Here is a 24,899-nt window from a genome sequence, read left to right on the forward strand (position 1 = left end):
ATTCCTCAAGGATCTAGAACTAGATGTACCATATGACCCAGCCATCCCACTACTGGGTATATACCCAAAGGATTATAAATTATTCTACTACAAAGACACATGCACACGTATGTTTATTGCGGTACCATTCACAATAGCAAAAACTTAGAATCAACCCAAATGTCCATCAGTGACAGACTGGATTAAGAAAATGTGGCACATATATACCATGGAATACTATGAAGCCATAAAAAAGGATGAGTTTGCGTCCTTTGTAGGGACATGGATGCAGCTGGAAACCATCATTCTTAGCAAACTATCACAAGAACAGAAAACCAAACACCGCATGTTCTCACTCATAGGTGGGAACTGAACAATGAGTTCACTTGGACTCGGGAAGAGGAACATCACACACTGGGGCCTATCATTGGGAGGGGGGAGGGTGGAGGGATTGCACTGGGGAGTTATACCTGATATAAATGATGAATTGATGGGTGCTGACGAGTTGATGGGTGCAGCACACCAACATGGCACAAGTATACATATGTAACAAACCTGCACGTTATGCACATGTACCCTAGAACTTAAAGTATAATAAAAAAAAAAAAAAAAAAAAGAAAAGTAGGCAGGAGTGCGCTATGTAGAGCCTTATAGGCCATAGGACAGCATTCGAATTTTATTCTGAGTACTATAGGAAGCTATTGGAGGGATTGGAATGAAGGAGTGGTGTGGTCTGATTTATGTTTGCAAATGATTCTTCTGATTGCTATGTGGAAAAGAGATAGTAGAGGGGCCTGAGAGAAATCAACTCAGAGAGTAGTGGTGAGGTAGCAGTTCAATAGAGAGAAATGAATGTGTGCCAGATAGATTTTACAGTAGAGCTTTCATTGGTGATGGATGAGGAGGACATAGAAGGAGGACAGAGGAACCAAGGTTTTAGGTTTGAACCACTGGGTAATTGGTAGCATCCTTTACTTAAGAGGGGAAAACTAGGTTAGGAGGCATGGTGGAAATCAAGAGTGCCATTTTGGCCAGATTTAGTTTGAGAGAATGACTATCAAATTTCACCAAAAAGTGTAAAATGCCATATAAATATGATGACATCATTTTAGAGCAACAATGTATTATGCATATCAATAACCAACAGCTACTGAATATCTACCATGTGTAGGCCACTCAAGGAATACAAAGATATTTACTCATATATATATATATATATATATATACACCTCCTAGTAATCACCAAAATGCGACACCATGTGATTTTTCAGATGAGTGGTGTAATCAGTTAAAGAATAAGCAGTTCAGCAAAGGTTGGGTACTCTTAGAGATTTCAAAAATGAGGCATTAATGAGATACAAAGATAAAGTGTTTCCATAGGGTTGGCTTGCAGAAGGCCTGAATTACTGGGCTGAGGAGTTTGCATTTGAAGCTATAGATGATGGAGAGAGAGCTGTTGAAAATGCTAAGCAAGCAAATAACAATATGTTTAAAAGTGGCTATGAAGGAAGATTAATTGGACAGCTTGCAATCTCAATATGCTAAATAAAACAAACAATTCTGACTTCAAGGTGTTGAACTTAAAGGAATATACACTTACCGTAATTCACTTAGAGAAAGCTCTTCCTGGCTTAGTGTTTTTTTCCCTTCCCCTCCCTAATTTGAAAGTACATACTAAGTATATTAACTTGAAGGGGTTGCAGAATCATGTTTAAGTTGTTGAAATAAAGATATTTTGAGCACATACTCGTTACCTTGCATAGTAAAGGGACAGAGTGAGGTAGAGGGAACATTGAACAGGCCTTTTGTAAGTGTCCAGATTGGCTGAGAAGCATCTGGACAGGGATGATGGTGGCAGTAGTCATGGAGGAAACTGGAAAGTTAGTTGTGACAGATTGATTTTTTTTTTTTTTTTTTTTTTTTTTGAGACAGAGTCTGACTCTGTTGCCAGGCTGGAGTGCAGTGGCGTGATCTCGGTTCACTGCAACCTCTGCCTCCTGGATTCAAGTGATTCTTCTGCCTCAGCCTCCTGAGTAGCTGGGATTACAGGTGCCTGCTACCATGCCCGGCTAATTTTTGTATTTTTAGTAGAGACAGGGTTTCACCCTGTTGACCAGGATGGTTTCAATCTCTTCACCTCATGATCTGCCCGCCTCGGCCTCCCAAAGTGCTGGGATTAAAGGTGTGAGCCACCGTACCCAGCCACAGATTGATTTTTGAGGAGCAAGTGGAGTCACATATAACTTCAAAGTTTCCAACTAGATCATTAGGGAAAGAACTGGTCCCATTGACCAAAAGTATATGTGAATTCAGAGGGAAAGTTTATTTTTTAGAAAATATATGAATTCATTTTGGAGATCTCTTGTATAGCATGGTGACTGTAGTTAATAACGTATACTAGAAAATTGCCAAGAGAGTAGATGTATATGTTAATTAGTTTGATTGTGGTAATAATTTCGCAGTGTATACCTATGTCAAAACATCATGTTGTATGCCATAAATTTTTATAATATTTGCTTGTCAATTATACCTCAATAAATTTGGAAAACAAATATATAAATACAACATTAGACGTGCTTAGTTTAAAGTGGCAGTCATAGGCAGCTACAAATTTGGGAATTGTAGTTAGGGCTAAAAAAAAAAACCACCAGAATGACTGGTTTAAAAGACAGAAGCTAAATTTGAACGAACTACAACAGTAACCATGAAAATATTAGAGTGCCCTGAGAAGAAGGTAAGCAGAATGAATATGAGGAAAAAGATACCAGATTTGGTGATTTGGAGATTACTGGTTACTTTAAGGTTATTATTACTATTAGAGGGGGAAGAAGTCTCCTTTCAGAGAAGTAAAGAGAGAACGGTCCGTGGGGCCATGGAGGCAGGCAGTCTTTAAAGGTCAAAAGTGAGTCACAATGAGAAAAGTGGGGTTGTATCTTGAGGAGGCAGCACCACTCATTTCACTCATTTTGCTATTAGTTATCTACATTTGTGCATTGACTCTTCTGCCTCCTTGAAGGCAGGAATAATGTTTTTATTTCTTTTTAAAAATTCTTTCCTGTTGGACTTTACCCATAGAAGATATGTGTATTCAGTATATAGTTGGCAAATTTTGTCTTTTATTTATTTATTTTCGAGATGGCATCTCGCTCTGCTGCCCAGCTGGAGTGCAGTGGCGCGATCTTGGCTCACTGCAACCTCCGCCTCCTGGGTTCAAGCAAAATTCTTGTCTTTCTAAAGCTATGAGAATTCTGCTTTTTTGCACATAGAAGGGAAGGGGCTGGAAGAGGAGGGATGAAAAAGCTAGAAAGACTGAAAATGCTTGAGAGGATCTGTCCTAGTATTGGGGATAGGGGAGACAGAAGGCAGAGAGGCTGAGGTGGGAGGCCTAGATAAGTCTTTGACCCATAAAAGTTTTACCTCAGATAGGTGGCTTTGTGAGTTTGGAAAGTTACTTAACTTCTTTCTTCACTTCAGTTTTCTGTAAAATGGGAATAATAATAACAACTTATCTTAAAACATAACTTTTGAGGAATAAATGAGATAGTATGTAAAGTGTTTAGAATAGTGTCTACTACAAATGGTAAATGCTCAGTATTAGTGACGATGATAGTAGACTCTAAGGAAGACTCAGAAATTGGGAATTCATAATAGGGCAGACCACTCTAGTAGCTCATGGTAAAACAGATCTGGAAAGAAGACCATATTGAATGGAACTGAGTTGGAAATTCCAGTTTTCTTATGCTTCAATCAAAATGAGTTTAAACATTATTTTTCGTATTTCGGACCTAATGTAAATCTATTGCATAAATTTTAGATAATATGTTCTTACAAAAATGAATAAAAATATAGTTGACCCTTGAACACTGTGAAACTTAGAGGTGCCAACCCCCATGCAGTTGAAAATCCACATATAACTTTTGACTCCCCCAAAACTTAACTATTAGTAGCCTAACCATTGACTGGAAGCCTTACCTATAATATAAAGAGTCAATTAACATATACTTTATATATTACATGTATTACATATTCTTACAATTAAGCTATAGAAAAGAAACATATTAAGAAAATTATAAGGAAGAAAAAATATATTTACTATTCATTAAGTAGAAATGGATCATTATATAGGCCTTCATTTTTGTCATCTTCACATTGAGTAGGCTGAAGAAGAGGAAGAAGTCTTGCTGTCTCAGTTGTAGCAGAGGCAGAAGAAATTCTTGTATAAGTGGGGCCCTCACAGTTCAAATCCATGTTGTTAAATGGTCAACTATAATCTTTAATCATACTCATTCAAAGTCTAAGTCAGATACTCTCTGTCCTCTATGCCCTGTATGAACTTTCCACTTAGGTCAGATACCTGTTCTCCCTAGAAGATACATTCTATGTGAATTTTGAGTAATTAAAAAAATTTATAGTACTTAAGTTTATTACTCATAGTTTCATTTGCTTGTTATGCAATTTATTTTCTGTCCTAAACTAAGAAAATAGACCTGTCATGATCTTGGGTGTGTGCACTTAATTTAATAAAAACGAAATTGAGAATAGATACTAGAATTTACTACAGAGTCTGAATGCAAGAAGTATATGATTGTGTCACGCCTGTTTCTGTAATGTTATTACAACATTAAAATGTCTTTTATGAGATGAAGGTTTGAAAACTACTCTTCTATAGAAAGAAATCCAAAGATACAAGCTTGTGTCTTGTCAAGTATTTTGAACTTTGGAAGTGGTTTTGAAGATTTAGAGACTTCCTACAAACAAAATGTAGGGAAAATATTTTTCACTTTACCTAAAAATAACCTAAGACTACATACACTTACCAAATGATTAGCTATTTTGGTTATCTTTCAATGACTGCACTCACTATACCTTGACTGCTTTTTGAATTGTGTAATAAGAGATTAAATAGCTTAAAATAGACTCACTCAAGCCTGTGGAATAGCATAAGAGATTAGAACCCATACATTTGCAGCACCTTGTAAGCCGTGTTGCCTTGTGCAGACTTGTCTAAATTCAACAGGGCATGTGCATCAATAAATATGCCCTTATTTTCATTTGCTCAGCCTTGCTATTTTAGAATGAATGTGGTGACAGCTGTCTATGACTTAAAAAATTATTTATAGTTGGATTTTCTTTTATTTTTCAGTTTGCAGACAGTAGGTTGCATGCCTCCGCCTGTGTCTTCTGCAGTGATTTTAACCAAGGCAGTTGGTGGAAATGAGGTGAGTCATGGGGCTACCTTATTTAAACATAAGCGCATGCTGTGCTTTTATTTCAAAATTGTACCATAGTTTTGAACATGAAGGGTTGATGTTGCAGAAAACTCCTAGCCATAACAGCTTGTGAAAGAAGGAGGTGTACTCACATACTAGCATGATGCTAAAATTGATCATGATGGATGGAATTTAGCATTTCAAAGAGAAGAGCAAGGGAAATGAGTGACATAGAGATAGTGATTTGTCTTCTACCTCAGTGGAAATTGGGAGACCAAGGATAGAGAAGACCTGGGAAAGGCATTTTTCATCCAAGATTCACAGCCTGAGGACATCCAGTATGGCTATTCCTTATTTCCAAAAAAATTGTTAACAAACTAAATTGATGGGGAAAAGTTCAGTATGTTTAATGACAAGTGAAGATGATATAAAAAGAAGAAATTAGGCTAGGTTTATTAGATGAATTCAAAGAGATTATTCAACTGCTAGGGGACTATGGCACAATAATTGTATTTGTATATTGGGGTAGCAATTGTCCAATGCAGAAGTTACTTATAGGGGGTTCTTCCCTGGTTGAAAGGCCCTATGACTTTATACCGAGGGACATTCATTTGTGATAGCTTATTTCTCCTTTTCTACTTATATTCTCTCATTCAGAAAAAAGATGCTATTGAAAGAGGGAAGATAATGGGTTTCCACTTCAGTTCATTCTTAGGATTCTGCTTTCAACATCGATTTTCATTTTCATCCAGTTTCTGTTTTCCAAAATTATTGAGTACCTGCTATATTGAAAACAGGTTTATGGAAGTATCATTGACATATAACAAACTGTATAAACATAAACAGTTTAATGCTTTGACATATGTGTATACTTGTGAAACCACCAACACAATGAAGATAGTGAACATATCCATGTCCATATGTACACCCTCAAAGAGTTTCCTGAGTCCCATTGACATGCCTTCCTTCTGCCCTTCTCAACACCGCTCTTCCCCAGGCAACCACTGATCTGCTCTCTGTCACTGTAGATTAGTTTGCATTTTTTAGAGTTTTATGTGATGAAATTAAAGAGTTTGTGCTCTTTTTTAAAAAAATCTTTTCTAGCTTCTTTTACTAAGCATACATATTTTGTAATTCATCTATGTTGTATTCATTAATAATTCAGTACCTTTTTTGCTGAGGAGTATTTTGTATAGATATGCTACAAATTGTTTATCCATTCACCTGTTGATGGAAATTTGGGCAGTTTCTAAGTTTTGGCTATGAGCATTCCTGTAGAAATCTTAAGTTTATATATAATATACCCCCATTTCCTTGGAAATACCTAGGAGTGGAAGGGGTATATCATCTGGTAGGTGTAAGTTTTAGTACCTTTTAATCAAGGAAGAATCACCTATAAATAGTTATAAGCCTCCTATAAATAGCTTCTGATGTAGACCATTTCTCTCAATATACAAGCACTCTTCTTTTACTGCATATGTATGTTTAACTTTTAAATAAATTACCAAACTATTTTTTAAAGTGGTCATACAGTTTTACATTCCAACCAGTAGCGAATGAGAGTTCCAGTGTTCTACATCCTAGTCAACGTTTGGTAGTGTATTTTCAGTCTTTTTAATTTTTGCCATTCTAATATGGTGTAATGATATCTCATTGTGGTTCTAATTTAATTTGTATTCCCAGTGATATTGAGTATCTTTTCATGTGTTGATTTGCTATTCATATGTCTTCTTTAGTGAAATGTCTATTAACTCTCTTGCTCATTTTTTAAAAAATTGGGTGGTTTGTTTACTTATTGATGAGCATTAAGAGTTCTATATATTCTGGATATATCTCTTTCATCAGATATTTGCTTTGTCAATATTTTTTTCCTAGCCTGTGACTTGTCTTATTATTTTTCACCAGTGTCTTTTGAAGAACAGGATGGTAGTGGAGACAGTAAAGGTGATTGGATTCTGGGTGTATTTGGTACAGGATATGCTGATGAATTAGATGTGGGGTGTGAGAGAAAAAGAGGGATGAAGAAGGACTTTAAGGTTTTTGGTCGAGCAACTGAAAGGATGAGGTTGCTGTTGCTATGTGAGAACAGGTTTGGGGAGTATTAGCCTACAGAGGCTAGGCTATTCTGGGATCACTAAGAACTCCAAAATCTCAGTGGTTAAAAATATACATTTATTTCTTGTTCGTAGCACATGTCCCATGTGGGTCAATGGGAAGGTCTTTTGCCATCCCCAAAGATGCCAGATTGATTGGAGGCTCTACTGTCTTGTAGGTCTACCCCCTGGATGGAACACACAACATTTTCACTTGCCACAGCAGAGAGTAAGATTGGAGAACCATAAATAGGTTTTTCACTGCCCAGGTTGACAGTGATACATGGCACTTTGCTCACATTAAATTGGCCAGAATAAGTCATAAGGCCTTACCATGTGTTGTCATTTATGTGTGCTGAAGGAGAAGGGAACTGACTTTAGTGAATACTTGTAATGTCAGCTATATAAGTAAAGATCAAGAGTTTGGTTTTTTGATGTACTAAGATGTCTAATGTATATTCAAGTGGAAATACTAATGAAGAATTAGAGATATTAGAATTAGTAGTTTAGGAAGTGGTCTAAACTAGAGATATAAATTAGGGAATCATCAGTGGATAAATGTATTTAAAGCCAAAATTGGATGAGATTTTTTGGGGAGAGAGCATAGATATAAAACAGAAGAAGTTCAAGGACTGAGCCCTGGATCACTCCAACATTAAGAGGTCAAGGGAATGAGGAATAACCAACAAAGACAACAGAGAAAGCAGCAGTAATGAGAACAGGAAAAACAGGAGAGCATTGTGTCAGGGAAGCCAGGTGTCCTGAAAGCCATGTGAAAAAGTGTTTGAGGAGGGTCTGGTTCACTGTGTAAAATAATGCTGATATAAGTTGTGTAAGGTAAATTCTGAAGATTAGCCACTGAATCATGCTACATGGAGTAATTGGCAGCCTGACCGGAGTGGTTTTGGTGGAGCATTGAAATAAAAGCTTTTTTGGAGTGGGCTCAAGAAAAAAGTGGGAAGAGCAGAATTAGAGATAGAAGTAGAGTCAACTGTTTTGAGGTTCTCTGTGATGAAAGGGAAAAGGGAAATGAGGTTGTATTTAGAGGGGATGTGGGGTAGAAATTTTTTTGATGTAGAAATAACAGCATGTATGTACCATGATGAGAATGCTACACTAGAGAGGAAACTGTTGATGTAAGAGAGAGTGTGTATGCTGGAGTAATATGTTTGATCAAATGAGAAAGAATGGTATTGAGTTGTATGACTGTCAGTGGACCTTGGGCTGTTTGTTTATAATAACAGAAGTGAAGGCAGAGTGTGTGGATATGGATGTGTGTAGCTGGGCAGAAGGGGTATACTTGATCTTTTTTCATGGTTTTTATTTTCTTAGTGAGGTTGGAAGCAAGATCAACAACTGAGAGTGATAATGAGGTAGGTAGTATTGATGTTTCAAAAGGGAGGAGAAGGTGTGCAATTGCCATCTAGATGAGGAAAGTGAGTTAACTTGAGGGTATGGCAGGACAGCTAGGCTGGACTGAGGAGCCAGCTGAGATGCGTAGACATGCATTGAAAGTGAAGCCAGGCATTGTGGTTGTGTGTTTTCTCAAAGCCACGTTTAGCTTCTTAGTGTGGGAATGAAATTACCAGATAGCTGGATTTAACCAAAGATTTCATTATGTCAGGTAGTTTTTACTATTTGCCATTTAATTAGTGAGATAGAGGAGGTATAGGAGTTTTAGACTAGTATGCTCTGTGGTTTTCTTTCTATTGTGATTAGAGAAAAATGTGATTTGTCTAATGGTGATTCCCTTAAGAGGTGTGCAGGCTATATTGATTTTAGAGACTAAAAACCTTTTTGTTCTCAACTTTTGACCAAAGTTCACATTTCATCCATATCCTTGACAGTAACATAGCATTAGATTCTTCTAAAGTCTACTTACATGTTTTTTCCCTCAATAGATAAATTGTTTACATTAATGTTCCACGTTAATAATGTGGAATTTAGAAATATCTCCTTTATTTTCTAAAAGTGTTAGTCTATTTCTTTAAATGTTTATATTGTGTAGTTTCATGATTATCAAGCATTTTTGTAGACCAGGGTATAAGATATAATTTTTCATAAATCTTGAATATCAGCTTCAGAAATGAAGTTTACAGAGTCTAGTTTGGTCCTATCTTCTGATATGAAATGAGTAGACTATTTCATATTTTCACCAGATTGTAGGAGAAAATGATCTGCAAGAAAAGGTAATAGAAAAGTTTAATGCTTTCCTAAAATAATGTTACTAGATAAGTGAATATAGACTTTTGTTGCAGTAAATGTGAAAGAAGACTAATCTTCTGTATAATATATTGGAAAGAATGTAATCTAAGGATGGACAGTAAATTTGTTGGTGTGTGTAATGAAAAGGTCCACAAGCTGGGCTCACTGTCACCTAGTATTTGATGAAGGCCCTGATTCTGCTTTTCTGTGATTCTCTGCTCTGCCTTGCATGTAGCAGCTCTGTACTGACATGGGTTTTAACATAGCAATAGAATTGCTGTGGCATATTTCCATGTTGCATTGTCCTTGCAAAATGTTCTTGATGGTGTTTATGTCAAGTAGGAAAACATTTTCCTTCAGGATTTTGTGTTATCACCTTTTTCACATTTAGTTGATGCTCATGTATATTTACATATTTATATGTAATATATACATGTTTAATATGTGCTCTCATGTACAAAATAAAGTGTATGGTTGTATAGCATATTTGGTTTTAATGATTTGGGGATGTACGCAGTTGTAATGATGTCATTTGAAATGATTATTTTCATTTTGCGAAGTTGTTATAGAACATAGGAGGAAATTTGTTTCTGCTACTTACACACTTTTCATTTTAAATGACTTTCAGTAAAATTGTTGGTTACCAAAAGATTTTATCATGGGTTGTACTTTGGTAAGAAGTAACTTTATTGCTTTTTGTTAGTTAAAAAAAAAGTCTGTTCTTATAACTTAGGTTATTTTTGTTTCAGTGAGCTAACTAGAATTTATAATAACTTTTAGCAGCAGAAGGGACTCAATGTATGTGCATAGCAGTGTATATACACTGAAATGCCAGTATATTTCTCAGGTAAACAAATGATACTGTTTAGTGGTAAAGCTGACTGACAATCTTCTTTTGTGGCTTTTACATTTTAAGCTATTTTTATTTAAATATTAGAAACATGGTCAGCTTCTTATTTGTGATTGTTATTTATTCATTTGAATATTTTAAACACAAGTTTTCAAAACTGCAAAATTGTAGAGTATGCTTTGACATGGTCCAGCTGGTGGTGATTGTGGCTGTGTGTATATGTGTGTGCATGTAGTTGTAGTTCCTTTTTAAGTAATAGAAAAAGTAATAAGGCTGGGGGCCGTGGCTCCTGTCTATAATCCCAGCATTTTGGGAGGCCCAGGCATGGGGGGGGATCACCTGAGGTCAGAAGTTCAAGACTTGCCTGGTCAACATGGGGAAACCTCGTCTCTGCTAAAAATAGAAAAATTAACCAGGCTTGGTGGCATACGCCTATAATCCCAGCTACTCGGGAGGCTAAGGCAGAAGAATTGCTTGAACTCGTGATGCGGAGGTTGCAGTGAGCCAAGATTGAGCCATTGCACTCCAGCCTGGGTGACAGAGCGAGACTCCATCTCAAAAAAAAACCAAAACAAAACAAGAAAAAAGTAATAAGAGTTGGTTAATCCTAATTTTATTGCCAAAAATAAGATAGATCAGAATGTTTTATATTTTATTCTGACATGGGAGGCGAAAGATAAACACTTATTCTTTGTTTAAAACTATATATATTTGTTTAGTTTAAATTTCTGTTCCAAATACAAGATTCTGTGATAAAATTTTTATTTGATTTTTTTCCCTCCAAAAGCCTTACAAAGGTTTTAAACCTGATGAGACTTGCTAAGAGAATCATTGTATTTAAATTCAAGTTACTTCTGCCTTACAATAACTATCATGTGGATTCCTTTATAAAAGAAAAAAAAATTAAGAAACTAGAAAGTTATTCCCCATGTTTGGAGAGGGAGTTACGTGATTTTCATAGTATTGTTGTAGAACTGTTTCATTTTTCTATCGTTTATACTGGTGTTTAGTGAAAAAACAAGAAAGGTAGGGTTTGGGAAAGAGGCATTATCTTCTTTTATCTCAATATTGCTTCTTTTGCATGCTGAGAAAAGGAAGAATTCAGCTAAAAGCCATTGCCTAAAAATGTGAAGTGAGTATGAAACCTTAACATCCAAGTAAAGTTGCAAAGCTATATAGCTTTGCAAAATTTTGAGAGCCTACATATTAAACAAGTAGAAGAGAAATATAATTAAGGAATGTCTGCCTTCAAATATCTGAAGGAAAAAAGAAAAAAGCATTAAGAGTTGTAATAGATAAAAGTCAGGGCAAGTTAGAAAGGAGTCTTTAGTCAGATCTGGGAGTAATATTTAAACTCTAGGTTATCTGTGTTTAAAACCAGGCCTGGCAATTCAAACCATGAAAATAGGCACCTTTACCACTAGTAGCAGTGTACTGACTATAGGTATGTTATTTATGTTTATTTGTGCTTCTTTGATTGTTTGTTTCTTAAAATGGATTTCATGGATCACTTGCACTGGCATTACCTGAAAGATTAGGAAAGTAAACTTAAATTCTTTATATCATATCCATCCTAGACATATTGAATTAGAATGTTTAGTGGATGGGCCTCAAGAATCTCCTTCTTTTAAAAATTATGAAACCTATCATAGCTACAAAAAGTGTGTAAAACACATATACACAATTTAAAGTACAATATGCACTTCTATGTCCACAATCCAGCTTTAGAAATAGAATACAGTATTCAACCAGTTGTTAAGCATCAACTTTAAGATATTGTTTTCTACCATAGAGAATAATAAGGATAGTAAGATCTTACAGGGGAGAAAAAGTAATCTTTTGCTCACCCATAACAAGGGTCGTAGCTGACATCCCTATGACAAATGACACATTAACAAGAGAAAAGCATAACAAATTTATTTGCCCAAAGTTTTAGGTGACATGGGTAATTTCAGAAATATAGACCCAAAGAGCCAGGGAAAACTATATTTTTATGCTGTCTAATGAAATAAGTGGATAGTTGGGGAGAAACATGGTTGGAAAAAAAGGGGTATGCTCTAATGGTAATAGGCTGGGGCCACTTAACAAGGCCAGGTTTTTCATATTCTTTTCTGTGTCTCTGTAAGACTTGCTTTCCCCCTGAGTGTGAGAAAGGACACCTGTCACATAAGGATCTTCAAGGGAGAAGGGAGGAAATCGGAGTGACCTTTCTGCTTTCTATGATCCACCTAGGGGAAGAGGAATTCTAGTTTCTATGATCCACTCAGGGACAAGAGAAAGAGGGACAGGAGACAGGAGGGCAGGAGAAGGTTAGGGAGACCATCTTGCTTTTGAGGCCCCCTTGTCTGTCTCAGCTCGAAAGTACTCAGTATGCCACGGCACCATGCTTTAGAGTATTGTGTTCTGAGACATGACAATCCAGTGCCTGACTTTGAGAAGCTTACGTTTAACGTGATATTACAGTATTCCAAATCTCTACTTCATGTTATAAACCTCACAAAAATAGGCAAAGCATAGTGGAATAGTTTTGCCTAGATGACCCTCATCGTTAAATTATTGTTTTCCATTTTAATGTAGAAGAAAACAAAATGCACCACAAGTGAGGTCAGCTCCACCCAGCTGTGTGGGAGAGCCAGAACTTCAGGTTAGGGATCTAGACTGTGTTTGCTACTTGCAGCGTTAGGCTATGGTCTTGCCTAGTGTAGTATTAAGACAATGTGCTTCTTTTAATGCAAGCATATTTAGCTGGCATTTTTATTATATTTCACTTAGCGGGTTGAAGGATTTTAGAACTTTGATAGTCATGCTGAATTCCAAATACATTTTAAAGAAACATTTTGATTTGGGGTATAGAAGAAAGATAACAAGTGTGTGTGTGTGTTTGTGTGTGTGTGTGTGTGTGTGTTTACTTTCATCAATGGGGCTGGTGCTCAAATCCCTTCAAAGATAATTTAAGAATGTCTCCTTAGCAAAGAAAATTATTGCATGTGGTGAAGTCTTTAAGTCATAGATTAAGGTCATGGAAGTCTGAGTGTATTTAAAAAAGGTTTTCTATCTGCTTGGAAAGCAAATGAAGCACTCATTACTAACTTTCAAAGTATAGCTATGAGATTTTTGCTAGAGGTGAAAGATCAAGATCATCACAGTCCAAATGGAGACTGAAAGTTCAATTTCTGACTCATGAGTGAGGCATGAAACATTTCAGGGTTATTTTGCATTATCATTGGGGAGTTGGTCTTGCTAATCCAATGCATTAAGATAAGATTCATTGAAACATTTATAAAGGCAGTTAGAGTAGATCTAATCAGCAGAGAGGACTAGGAGTGAAACGGAAATCTGATCTGTCAGTCACTTTCTCTGCTTTAGCAATTACTTAGCCTTTCTGTTCTTTGCCTTTCTCTTCTGTTAAATGGGATTACTGCTTTGGCTTGTAGTGTAAGGTTAATGGCATCCTGGTGGAATCTTATGTCTGAAAAACAATGTCAGCATTGAGCCTTCTTGAAAGCTGGCAGATGTATGTTTTTTAGCCTCCAGAGTGGTGTGCTTTCTGAGGAGTAGTAACAGCTACTTTTCCCTCTTTAACAGATGAAAGAACAGAATTAACAGCAGCAACAGCAAGAAATTCTATGTCCCTACTCTTCTACTGTATCTACCTTTTAGCTTCAGTCTTATCTTCCGGATTGGGCGAGAGTTCTTAGGGGGTAGAAAGAGTTGACTGTGTTTGTTTTAAGCTGCTATAAAACTTGTGAAACGTACCTAGATTTCCCTGTTTTTTGGTGTAACTTAGAATTTTCTCATTTAACTCTGTTGCCCAGCAAATTGTCTTCATTTTTACCTCTCTAACCAAAAGGGCTCTTTTAATAGGTTAGCGGTGATTTCTAGTCACCAATCCCAGTGGCCACTTCTCAGTTCATATCCTCCATGACTGATACCATGGCCACTCATCTCCAAATTCCTTCTGCTTCCCTGATACTCATCTCTCCTGATTTTCTTTCCATGCCTCTCATCAATTCTTATTTTCTTCTTGTCTGGTTCCTTTTCCATCCCAATAGTGTCTTCCAGAGATCTGATCTAACACAAAGTGTTAGCCCTGCTAGATTCCTGTTTCTGAATCCTTCTTCTCCCTATAGCTAAAGCCATATGACTCCCATCTTTGGGTTCGACTATGCCTCAGACGTTAGGGCCAGTCCTGATCTTGGGCGAGAAGTATTTACATAACTCGAGCTTAACATGCTGTGGCACTATGTCACCACCTTTGCTGATGGGCCGCCTGACCTTGAGCACAGAATACCCTGCCTTGGAATCAAAGCATGTGCTTAATTCCTGCTTTTACCATTACTAACCTAGTGGTCTCAATAAGTCCTGGACCTCTCTGGCTTTTGGTTTCCCCATACAAGGAGCAATAATATTTGCATTCTCATTTCATAGGATTGCTTACAAGGATCTCATGCATTGGTATATGGAAATACTTGTAAACTATGAGGGAACACATCAAGTAAGCATCAGCATTATCATCATTGCAGAGGTTTGTCACTGATGTATTAAGTGGGTTTTCTGAGTTAATATTATTGCTGTCTCAAGAACTTGATCTTCTAAATTCGCTCATTCATTCATTTCATTCATTTATGCAAAAACATATATCAAGTACTTGCAATAGCTTGCTGTATATATATAGTACATTTATATAATTTTCAGTTTAGTAAGTGATATAAAACAAGCAGTACATTGTAGCATAAGATGATTTGTATTTAAATAAATTTAATAAACTGGATAATTTCAGATTATTAGTTTACATTATAGGTCTTCAGTTTTTTTGTGTATTTATTGTTGTAACCTGGAATATTCATGTCAGATACTCAAGATAGCCCCTTTGGGAATTAAAGGCCATGGGGAGCCAAACTAGTAATTGAAAGATTGCTTTGAGAGTTTAGAACTAGATAAAGGGGATTGAAGATTAAATAGATTTATAGGATGTTTCTCTGAAACAGTAAAGCCTAGAAAAGCATCCCAGCTCCATTTCAATGAACAACAACAAAAAAATTGCAAGCCAAAAAACAATCAGGTATGTCTCTCTCTCTTTTTTTTTTTTTTTTTTTTTTTTGGAGACAGAGTCTCGCACTGTTGCCCAGGCTGGAGTGCAATGGTGCAATCTCGGCTCACTTAAACAGTTCTACATAAACATTGAAAATGTGTTATCAACCTAATTCTCCTTGTTCAGTATCAGAATATCTGCATGTATGATGACTAGCAACATTTTTTGATAATTTGGTTTATTTTGATAAGTTGTATTTTAAACATCAGGCTTCGTTTTTAGAGAGGCACTAGTCTAAACAACAACACACTGCCAGCTTTTCTTTTAGCTAATCTAATCTAATTAATGTTTATATGTTTGCATCTTATTATAGAGAATTTGATTATTTTTAGCTTTATTTCCAAATTCTGGGCATGTGCCTTTTTCAAGTTCTGTAGCTTGTCTGTGTACCAACTACACGCTAGCTACACATGTATTTGTGTATATTTATGAAGTTGTTATTCTTGAAAATGGAAGACTTATTCTTAATAATTTACTAAATCATGGAGTTATGAAAATGTCAATAAATTAAACTTCAGAAGACTTAGCTTCTTCTTTTGGCCCCATCCTTAACTAGCTCTGTGATCTTGGGTAGTCTTTTCTTCAGCTTTTAAATCAATTGTATGTAGGCACGGTTGTTTTAGATGAAAATATTTTGGGGGAGAAAAATATAGGACCCATGTAAATGAGAGGAGATATTCTGTCACTTTAAACTGTTTGCTTCTTGGTGTAATATGATCTATTTTTATTGCAGTAAATGTAGATCTTTATGCTTTCCCAACCTATTCTCTTTTTATATTAAGATATTTGACATCTGTCTGTTTATTAAGAACATGGCTGGCTGGGTGTCGTGTCTCACGCCTGTAATCCCAGCACTTTGGCAGGCTGAGGCCAGTGCATCACTTGAGCTTAGGAGTTCCAGAGCAGCCTGGGTGACATGGTAAAACCCCATGTGTCCCCAAAAATACAAAAAAATTTAGCTGGGCATGGTGGTATGTGCCTGTGGTCCCAGCTCCTTGAGAGCTTGAAATGGGAGGATCACTTGTGCTTGGGAGGTGGAGGTTGTAATGAGCCAAGATCCTGCCAACGCACTCTAGCCTGGGTGAAAAGAGTGAGACCCTATCTCAAAAAAAAAAAAAAAAAAAAAAAGGAACGTGGACAGTGTATAGGCCAAAGGAGTCAGGTTTAATCTGTATTGCATTGCTACAAACATTAGAACTGATTCTGTTAAACTTTACTTGCATTACAAAGTCATCAGGCTGTGTCTTTCTAAGTATTTAATGAGAACATCCTGCTTAGAGAAAATGAGATTTTCAAGCTTATTATTCATGACCCAAGAACACTTGGATCCAAACAAATGATCTGAATATATTGAGTGGGCTGAGCTGCATTCTAATCCAGTGCCAAGATACTGGCCTTGCAGGGCCCTCTGAATGAGGAATTTATTTCCCTCCCTCCCTCCCTCCCTTCCTTCCTTCCTTCCTTCCTTCCTTCCTCCTTCCCTCCCTCGCTCCCTCTCTCCGTCCCGTCTTTCCTTACTTCACACAGGCAGAAACTGAAAAGTTTTCCAAAATATAATTACTCTGTGTGTAATTTACTCTTTCTTCTTTCTTTCCCTCGCCTTTTTCCCCCTCTTCCCTCCACTTTTTTTCCTTTTCTTCTCTTCCTTTTCCTTCTCTCCAATCTTGGAACAATAATGCCAGTCATTATTCACTAAATTGATATTGTGACCACAGCTTGAAAAACACTACCCTAAACTCTAATGGATATTTGCCGTTCATATTTCCTTTTGAGTCAGCTCCTTTGATTCTTTGATTCTCTGGACAAACTTTTTGACCTTTGGTCTATATGCTCTGGGGGATTTCTGGCCACCTATTACTTGCAGACAGTTCCTTTGGCATTAGTCTTCAGACTATTTTGAGGACTTTGTCTTCTGATGAATTCTTTTGCTGCTTGTGGTCAGCTCACCTGATCTGTCAGCACTTATAATAAGAACCTTCTCATCCCCCATATCTAGTAAGTCTTGCCCATCAGTCAAGGCCCAGCTTAAATATAGTTTTCCTCTCAAAAAGCTGCTATAGACACCCAGTCAGAATTAGTCTTTTCTTCCTTCCACAATACTTTGTTTGTACTTCTGTTGTGACACTCACCCTTAATCAGATATTTTTTGCGTATATTTGGCTCCCCAAAAGATCTTTGAGTTTTCTTTGTGGGAACTACTTTTCTTTTGTATCTTTTTAATGCAGTGTAGGAGTAGCCTTAATAAAAATGGCAGGAAAAGGGCTTGGGGAAGCTGGAGAATGATCCAGTTTCCTCCTGGTCGTATAGTGGTTGAAGTAATTTCCACAACTCTATGTTCTCCATCTCTCATTTCAGGATTCTTTCATGTATTTACTGTACTAGAATAAAGAGGGGATAGGATTAAATGATATCCTAGATTGGGCATATATTTTTTTCCTTCATGCAAGTCCATTTTAGTTCTAGTTAAGAGAGCCTATTGTGGGAATTATTCAGAGTGTATGCTTAATAGTGTTTCTCATTTACCGATTCTTCAAATGTGGACCATGAGATAATGTTATTATGAAGTTCATTCTCACTATAGTTACCTTAAGTTCACACTGGTTTGAAAATGGTACACCTTCTCAAATAGGCAAACCATGGCAATCTAACTCTGTCAAAAGGCCTGGGAAACTAACAATATGAGGTAAAATACTTTATATAGTTATTTACACTATCTTTGTTTAAATGCATGATAGAGTATTCTACAAAAAAAAAGTACTTTGGACTTTTGTGGCCCTCTGATAACCCATTAAACTGATATGCCTAACTCTCATTTGAGTTTACAGTGAGTCTTTGTCAAAATAAGCCCTCATGAATACTCATTGCATTTGTGCAATGTAGTTGTTGGCATGTATGTATTCTTTTTGTTCCTCTAAAGTTTGACATTTCTAGTTCTCTAATTATTATTTAATTGCCAACCATTCTGTAGTGTTAGCATACTTGCTCTTAGTCTATATAGTCTATATAGTCACATTTTGGTATGAAAAATGAGAACTGGCAGTATAATTTAAAAATAATCTTCCATGCTCAGTTAGTCTATAAAGAGAGATGTGAATTCTCTTGGTTTGATGTCATCATCTTTTTGGAGATAACAAAAAAAAAATAGAATTTTTGTTGAACGAATTATGTAGCTCCCTTGAAAAAAAAAATATTTTCAAATTGTGATTGAAAACTTATCAAAGGATTAAAATAAAAGATCCTACTTTAAGAAACAGTTTGCCTGTGGTTGATAAAGTTTTACAAATTCAGGCTTAATTGATAATAAAGGGACCAATAGAGAAAGAGGAAGGCAGTTAATTGAGTTAGAAGCTTGTTTGCTAAATGGAGGAGTCTTTTACCGGTTGAGTGGGAAAAGCCTAGTCTTAGGTTTTACAAAGCCTCTTAGAGATGTGAAGAAATGCAAGCACTTTCTGATTTCTGATCCAGAAGGAAAAAAAGAGCACAGCAGAAGGATGGAATAACTCAGGACTATTCTGATGCACAATTATAGAAGGCACTTTTAACCTGTGGGCAGTTCCTTTGCCCTACATGGATTTAGTGAGCTGCTACCCCTTGCACAATAAGGGATGACCTCAATCACAGTAAACTCTTGCCATCACAATAGTAAGATCAGCCAGTGCGCGCTATGTGTCAGTTCTTGTTCTCGGTGCTTTACATATATTAATTCCTTTAATCTTTTGAGATAGGTATTATTACTGTCCCCATTTTGCAGATGAGAAAACTGACACAAAAAGAGATTTAAAAGCTTGTCTAGATTTACAGAGCGCAAACAAAGTAGAGTAAAGATGTCAACTCAGGCACTCTGGCTTCAATGCTTGTGCTCCTCACCCTCCCTTCTCTGCTATTCTCTGTTAACTCTGGAGGTAGAGCAGACTGCCTCAATCCACAGATGGCTTAGCACCTGAACTACCTGTGTGGAAAAAATAAAGGCTGTGTTCAGAGTAATGATTCCTAAGAAGTTATGGATGTGTTGATATTTCTGTTTGACTGGAAGCCTCCTTTCAGGAAGCTTTCGCCATTTCTCTGCTATGGCCCTGTGGTACTACCCCGTCAAGGCACATTTAACACGGACTGTTGAAAATGACTGTATATCTCACTGAAGCTCTCATTAGATGGCAGCGAATGTATATTTCTTATTCACAGTTGTATCCTCTGTATCTAGTGCAGTATTTGGCATAGATGAGGGACACAGGAAATGTATTTGAATAAATTAATATTTCTGAAGAAATTTGTCTAGTCTTATGTGTATTGATTTAAATATGTATTATTAAGGCAGTAATTCATATTAAGGTAAACTTTGTCCTATGTTAAACTTTTATAGAAAAATCAAGGTACACAATAGGTTATATATTGTGGCATTTTTGCTTCTCTGTTATTCACGCCAATTCTGCTTTGTCTAAGCTTTAACAGCCACAGCATTGTGGTAGAAACCCCTAAAATAGCAGGCATAATGCCTGGAAGGAAATAAGACTTCAAATGCTTAGAAGGAAATAAAAGATTTCTATAGGACTGTTCTGGCCTGGAAGAAAATAAAATATTCCTAAAGGGCTAATAGTGCATTTTTAAAATCTATTAAGTGATGAAAAACAAAAACAGAAATCTTAGTAGCTGAATGGGACTTTTAGTCATTTTTTTTCCCTCCTTAATTTTGGATGATCTGAAATCATCTAGTCAAGTAAATATCTCATGTGGGAAAAATGATTTGCACGTTAGAAGACATTAGGAGATGCTCAATAAATATTTTTTCTGAACAAATGATGAAGTATAATTTCTTTCCCTTATTTAAAATAAATGGTGATTTATCCATGCAAGTTTCAGTATATAGAGAATTAAAATATATTCGAATATACTTCTTCAGGTCATCTCCTATTATGGTAAATACATTTAAAATTATTGTGCATATCTTATGAAGTGCTTTTACCTATATTTTCTTTCTTTCTTTTTTTTTTTTTTTGTTTTGAGGCAGGGTCTCACTCTGTCACCATGGCAGAAGTACAGTGGTATGATCATGGCTCACTGCGGCCTTGACCTCCCAGGCTAAAGCAATCCTCCTGCCTCAGTGTCACAAGTAGCTGGGATTACAGGCATGTGCCACCATGCTTGACTAATTTTAACAATTTTTTTTCGTAGAGACAGAGTTCTGCTATATTTCCCAGGCTGACCTCAAATTCCTGGGCTCAACAATACTCCTACCTCAGCCTCCTGAGCAGCTGGGACTGAAGGTGTACACCACTATGCCTGTCTATTTTTTTTTTTTTAATTTTTGTAGAGAAAGGGTGTTGCTCAGGCTGGTCTCCAACTCCTGGTGTAAAGCAATCCTCCTACCTTGGCCTCCCAAAGAGATAAGATTACAGGGGTGAGCTACCATATCTGGCCTATATTTTTCTATCTCTAACTTCCATATAATTGTATGAAGTACATAGGACTGGTTTTATATTATTCTGATTTTGTAGTTGGGAAAATAGGGACTGAGAGGTGAGATAACTGGTCTAAAGTCCCACAGGTGGGAAGTCATGGAATCCTTCTTCAGGACACTTTCATCCCATTATGCATTATCTCAAGCAAAACCAACAAAGCTCCATAAATCAGCCATATAAGATCTAGATCTTTTATTGGCTCCTCAGTAAACTTGGATGGCTTGACATTTTTCTGAGGGATGACTGTCAGTCTACTGTTAGCTGAAAACAAATTATCGAGCACTCGTACTATAGAGCATTGAGTTAATATTCTGAGGACTGGGGAGCTCTAGGGTACAAGGAAGCTCAAACCTGGTTTGTTTTCACAGAGGTTGGTAATGAACTGGGGGGAAATTGGTGGCAGCATAAACAACAGGTGAGTGTAAATGTGCAAGTCAGGTAAGGGGAGGGCGGGGAAGTCGCTAGAGCTTGAGTCAGGCTTAGGGGTCCTGGTTGGAAAGTTGGCTCTTGAAGTAATAGGTTTTCAAGTTCTCTTCCAGTAGTTAGGGCATTTTTTTGAAAAGCCTCTCCTGTGTGGTTAAGGTACCCAAACTGGCTGAAAGATACAAGAGAACGGGTCTAGTGGAGGGGGTGCTGCTTATAGATTCTGTTCCGGGGACCTGGTCAGTGAAACAGGATTACCTGCATTGGGAGCAGGAGAACAGGCTGGTTGAGGAAGCAGTTGCAGTTTGGCTGACAATTTGACTGAAAGATTGCTTCCTTATGGTGAGTTGGTGGAAGAATTATTGCATTGCTGTGCCCCATAGGTACGAAATCTAAATGGAATAACCAAACACTGGGTGATATGGGTGGGCCAGGGGCACAGTCCAAGCCTGTGTGTCCTGCATCACTGGCAGTTAGGAGAGTTAGAAGAGAAGACTGCCACTGCCCTAGACATAGGGGATTCTCCTTGTGCATCTCAGTAACTCCTGTTCCTTGTAGGATGAGAAAGTGAAAGCAAAGCTGAGATTTTTCTTGTACACCTCAAACATAAAAGAACTCCTGAATTTGTTTTGGTACCATGAACCCAAACTCTACCAGGAAGCCAATCCCACCCAGGAAAACAGCCACAAATATATCCCATTCTAAGAAATGTTAAAAATATATCTGGAACTGTAAGACACCATGCACATATAGTTTTTAAAAAATTATTTGTTTAGATAAAAGGAAAAACAATTGCAGCATTAGAAACCTTATTGATATGCACCTGCTTTCTCCTCTGAATTCATACTATTGACTAGGTCATACGAAATATTTCCTGGCAATAAATATGTGTTGCTTAAAATAGCTTGTTAAATGATTAAATTAATGTGTGTGAACATGTTTTGTAAATTACAAAACATTATTTTCAAAACGTTTTTGAAATAACATTATGTTATTGCTATTAAAAAGCTAGCTTTAAAAAATTACAATTGGAAAGTCTATTGGATGTGCTTAATTGGTAATAAAGTAATCATTGCTCTCAAGAGCTTATTTGAATGACGTGCAATTTCTAGTTGAGTATTGAATTGTCTTATTGAATGTTGTGTTATTACTTCGGGAGTTGTGATACGTTTCACCTTGGTTTAGAAAACCATAGTTTTATCATGATACCTGAAAAAAGATTTAGTATTCTCTCTTTTTCTTAAATTGTCTCACACATTCACATTTCTTTTTACTTTATAAGGTTGGGAAGAGAGAATACCATAATAGTCTACTTGATTTTTAAAATCTTCTTCATTTTTTAAATCTCTATTTTTATAATTCATACCTCTTTTCTGAGCTTCTTGCCTTCTCTTTCCTGCCTTTCCCCTCTTTTCTTTCATCATTGTCTCTCCTCATCTGTTCTCGTGAATTTTAATTCCTTCACTAACCAGGTGTTCACCATGCTAGACTCTTTAGAAGGACCCTGCATGGTCCTCTGGCCCTTGTGGTGTTGTCATCATCCTTACAGCTGTCATCATCATAGTCTCTTTCTCTGGGCATAACTGTTTTTTCAGTGCAGAGTAGGACTTTCTCTTGGATTTCCAAATCCTGAACCTGGACTCATATGTGCTTTCCTGGTACTGTGTCTTCTTCCAGGAGCCGTCGTAGTTAGACTGTCTGCTCTGGCAGTAATAAATCCTCTGAAGGTCTTCAAGGATAGGAGATTACCTTGAACACCAAGTCTTTGTATGGCAGGTGTTTCCAGGGTCCACTGGGACTCCCTAAGGAATTCTGTCCTCAGCACCAAGGTGTCAGGAAGCTTCTTCCAAACGATGTGACCCTGTTTTGCTGTGACCACAAGGTCCATTCCAAAGCTTGCTGCTGGTGTCATGCCCCTTTAGAACTTTCTGCTAGGTGGCCACCTACTATTTGAAGTCCTGCTTCCGAAGTCCCCTCAAAATGAATCACTGCAGCTTTATTTGGATGTTGTAAAAGCCAAGGAGATAAATGGTCAGTGGAGAGCAGCTGTATCTCTAACTCAAAAATCTCTAGTCACACTCAAATAAGATAATCTTCTTCAATTCCCTCCTGTGTGACTCTGTACAAATAATTCTCTATTTGATCTGGGAGATAGACACAATAGGAAATTGGCTTGGTTAGCCTAAGTTTTACTGTTTTGCTTCTTTTCCTACATTTTTTTTTTTTTTTCCAGTGGGTAAAAGGGATGAGGTGGGATGGTAGAAAATCATTGACGTTGGTCTATATGGTATGTTCTGGTCCCCACATTTGACTCTGTCTAAGGCAACACAGAATATTAACTCATTGGAAGGATCTGCCTATATTATTATTGAGTAAGTACTCAATTCGTATTTAAGGAAATAAAGGAAATTAATTTGTTGCAAGGAAATTCCTTGTATCTGTCTTTTAAATTGGGCTTTATTTTCTCAAATTGATCAAATTTAAAATTTTTTATTTTCATTTTGGTGATATATCAATAACTCCCACTCTTTTATCTGATTTATGCTAATCTGATACTAGTAATAGGAATAACTTTATTTTCCCTTTTATTTAAAAAAAATCCACACTTACCTACAAAGGCATAAATCCCATAATTTTATTACCTATTATCCTCATGTGTACATTAGATCTCTAGACTTTTTATCTAAATATCTGCTACTTCGTATCTGCTGACCTACATCTCCCCATTTCTTCCTTTGTCCTGTCCCCAATAACCAGTATTTTTTTCTCTCTCTCTCTGTTTGACTTTTTAAAAAAATTTAGATTTCATATATAAGTGAGATTATGCAATATTGTTATTTCTATGTTTGAGGGACAGATAGTCAAAGTGCAATTTGAGTTCAGTGTTTCTTCATGCATTTTCTGTCTGGTTGATTTATTCACTCAGAAAAAATTTTTAGAGACAGAGTCTCTCTCTGTCACCCAGGCTGGAGTGCAGTGGTGGGATCATAGTTCATTGCAGACTTGAGCTCCTGGGCTCAAGCAATCCTTCTGCCTCAGCCTCCTGAGTAGCTGGAACTACAGGCACATGCTACCATGCCTGGCTAACTTAAAAAATATTTTTGTAGAGACAAGGTATCACTATGTTGCCCACGCTGCTCTTAAGCTCCTGGCCTCAAGCGATCCTCCCGCCTTGGCTTCCTGAAATGTTGGAATTACAGGCGTGAGCCACTGCACCTGGCCTGATCTTTTCATTATTAAAAGTGGGTCTTGAAGTTCATTACTGTTATTGCATTGCTATCTATTTCTCCCTTCATATCCATTAATTCTTGCTTTATATATTTAGAGGCTCCTATGTTGGGTATATAAATATTTACTGTGGTCATATCCTCCTGATGAATTGACCCCTTTATCATTTGATAATAACCTTCTTTTTCTCTTTTGACAGTTTTTGACTTGAAACCTATTTTATCAGATATAAGTATAGCTACCCCTGCTCTTTTTTGATTACCATTTATGTGGAATATCTTCTATCATTTTACTTTCAGCTTATACGTCTTCTTAAAGCTTATATATGTCTCTTGTAGGCAGCATGTAGCTGGATCTGTTTTT

At 36.8% G+C, this 24,899-nt stretch overlaps 1 protein-coding gene across 7 annotated transcripts in view; it reads left to right on the forward strand.

Moving 5' to 3' along the window:
• The window catches only part of SLC10A7 (solute carrier family 10 member 7), a 277,847-nt gene that overhangs the window by 19,868 nt on the left and 233,080 nt on the right, over positions 1-24,899 (forward strand). For all 7 annotated transcript variants that reach the window (XM_023227260.1, XM_023227265.1, XM_023227264.1 and 4 more), the window contains one exon: positions 5,123-5,198. In XM_023227260.1, coding sequence (XP_023083028.1) covers positions 5,123-5,198 — 76 coding nt within the window. The remainder of the gene's footprint in view (positions 1-5,122; positions 5,199-24,899) is intronic.

This window comes from Piliocolobus tephrosceles, chromosome 3 (genome assembly GCF_002776525.5).
Source record: "Piliocolobus tephrosceles isolate RC106 chromosome 3, ASM277652v3, whole genome shotgun sequence".
Classification (NCBI taxonomy): Eukaryota; Metazoa; Chordata; class Mammalia; order Primates; family Cercopithecidae; genus Piliocolobus; species Piliocolobus tephrosceles.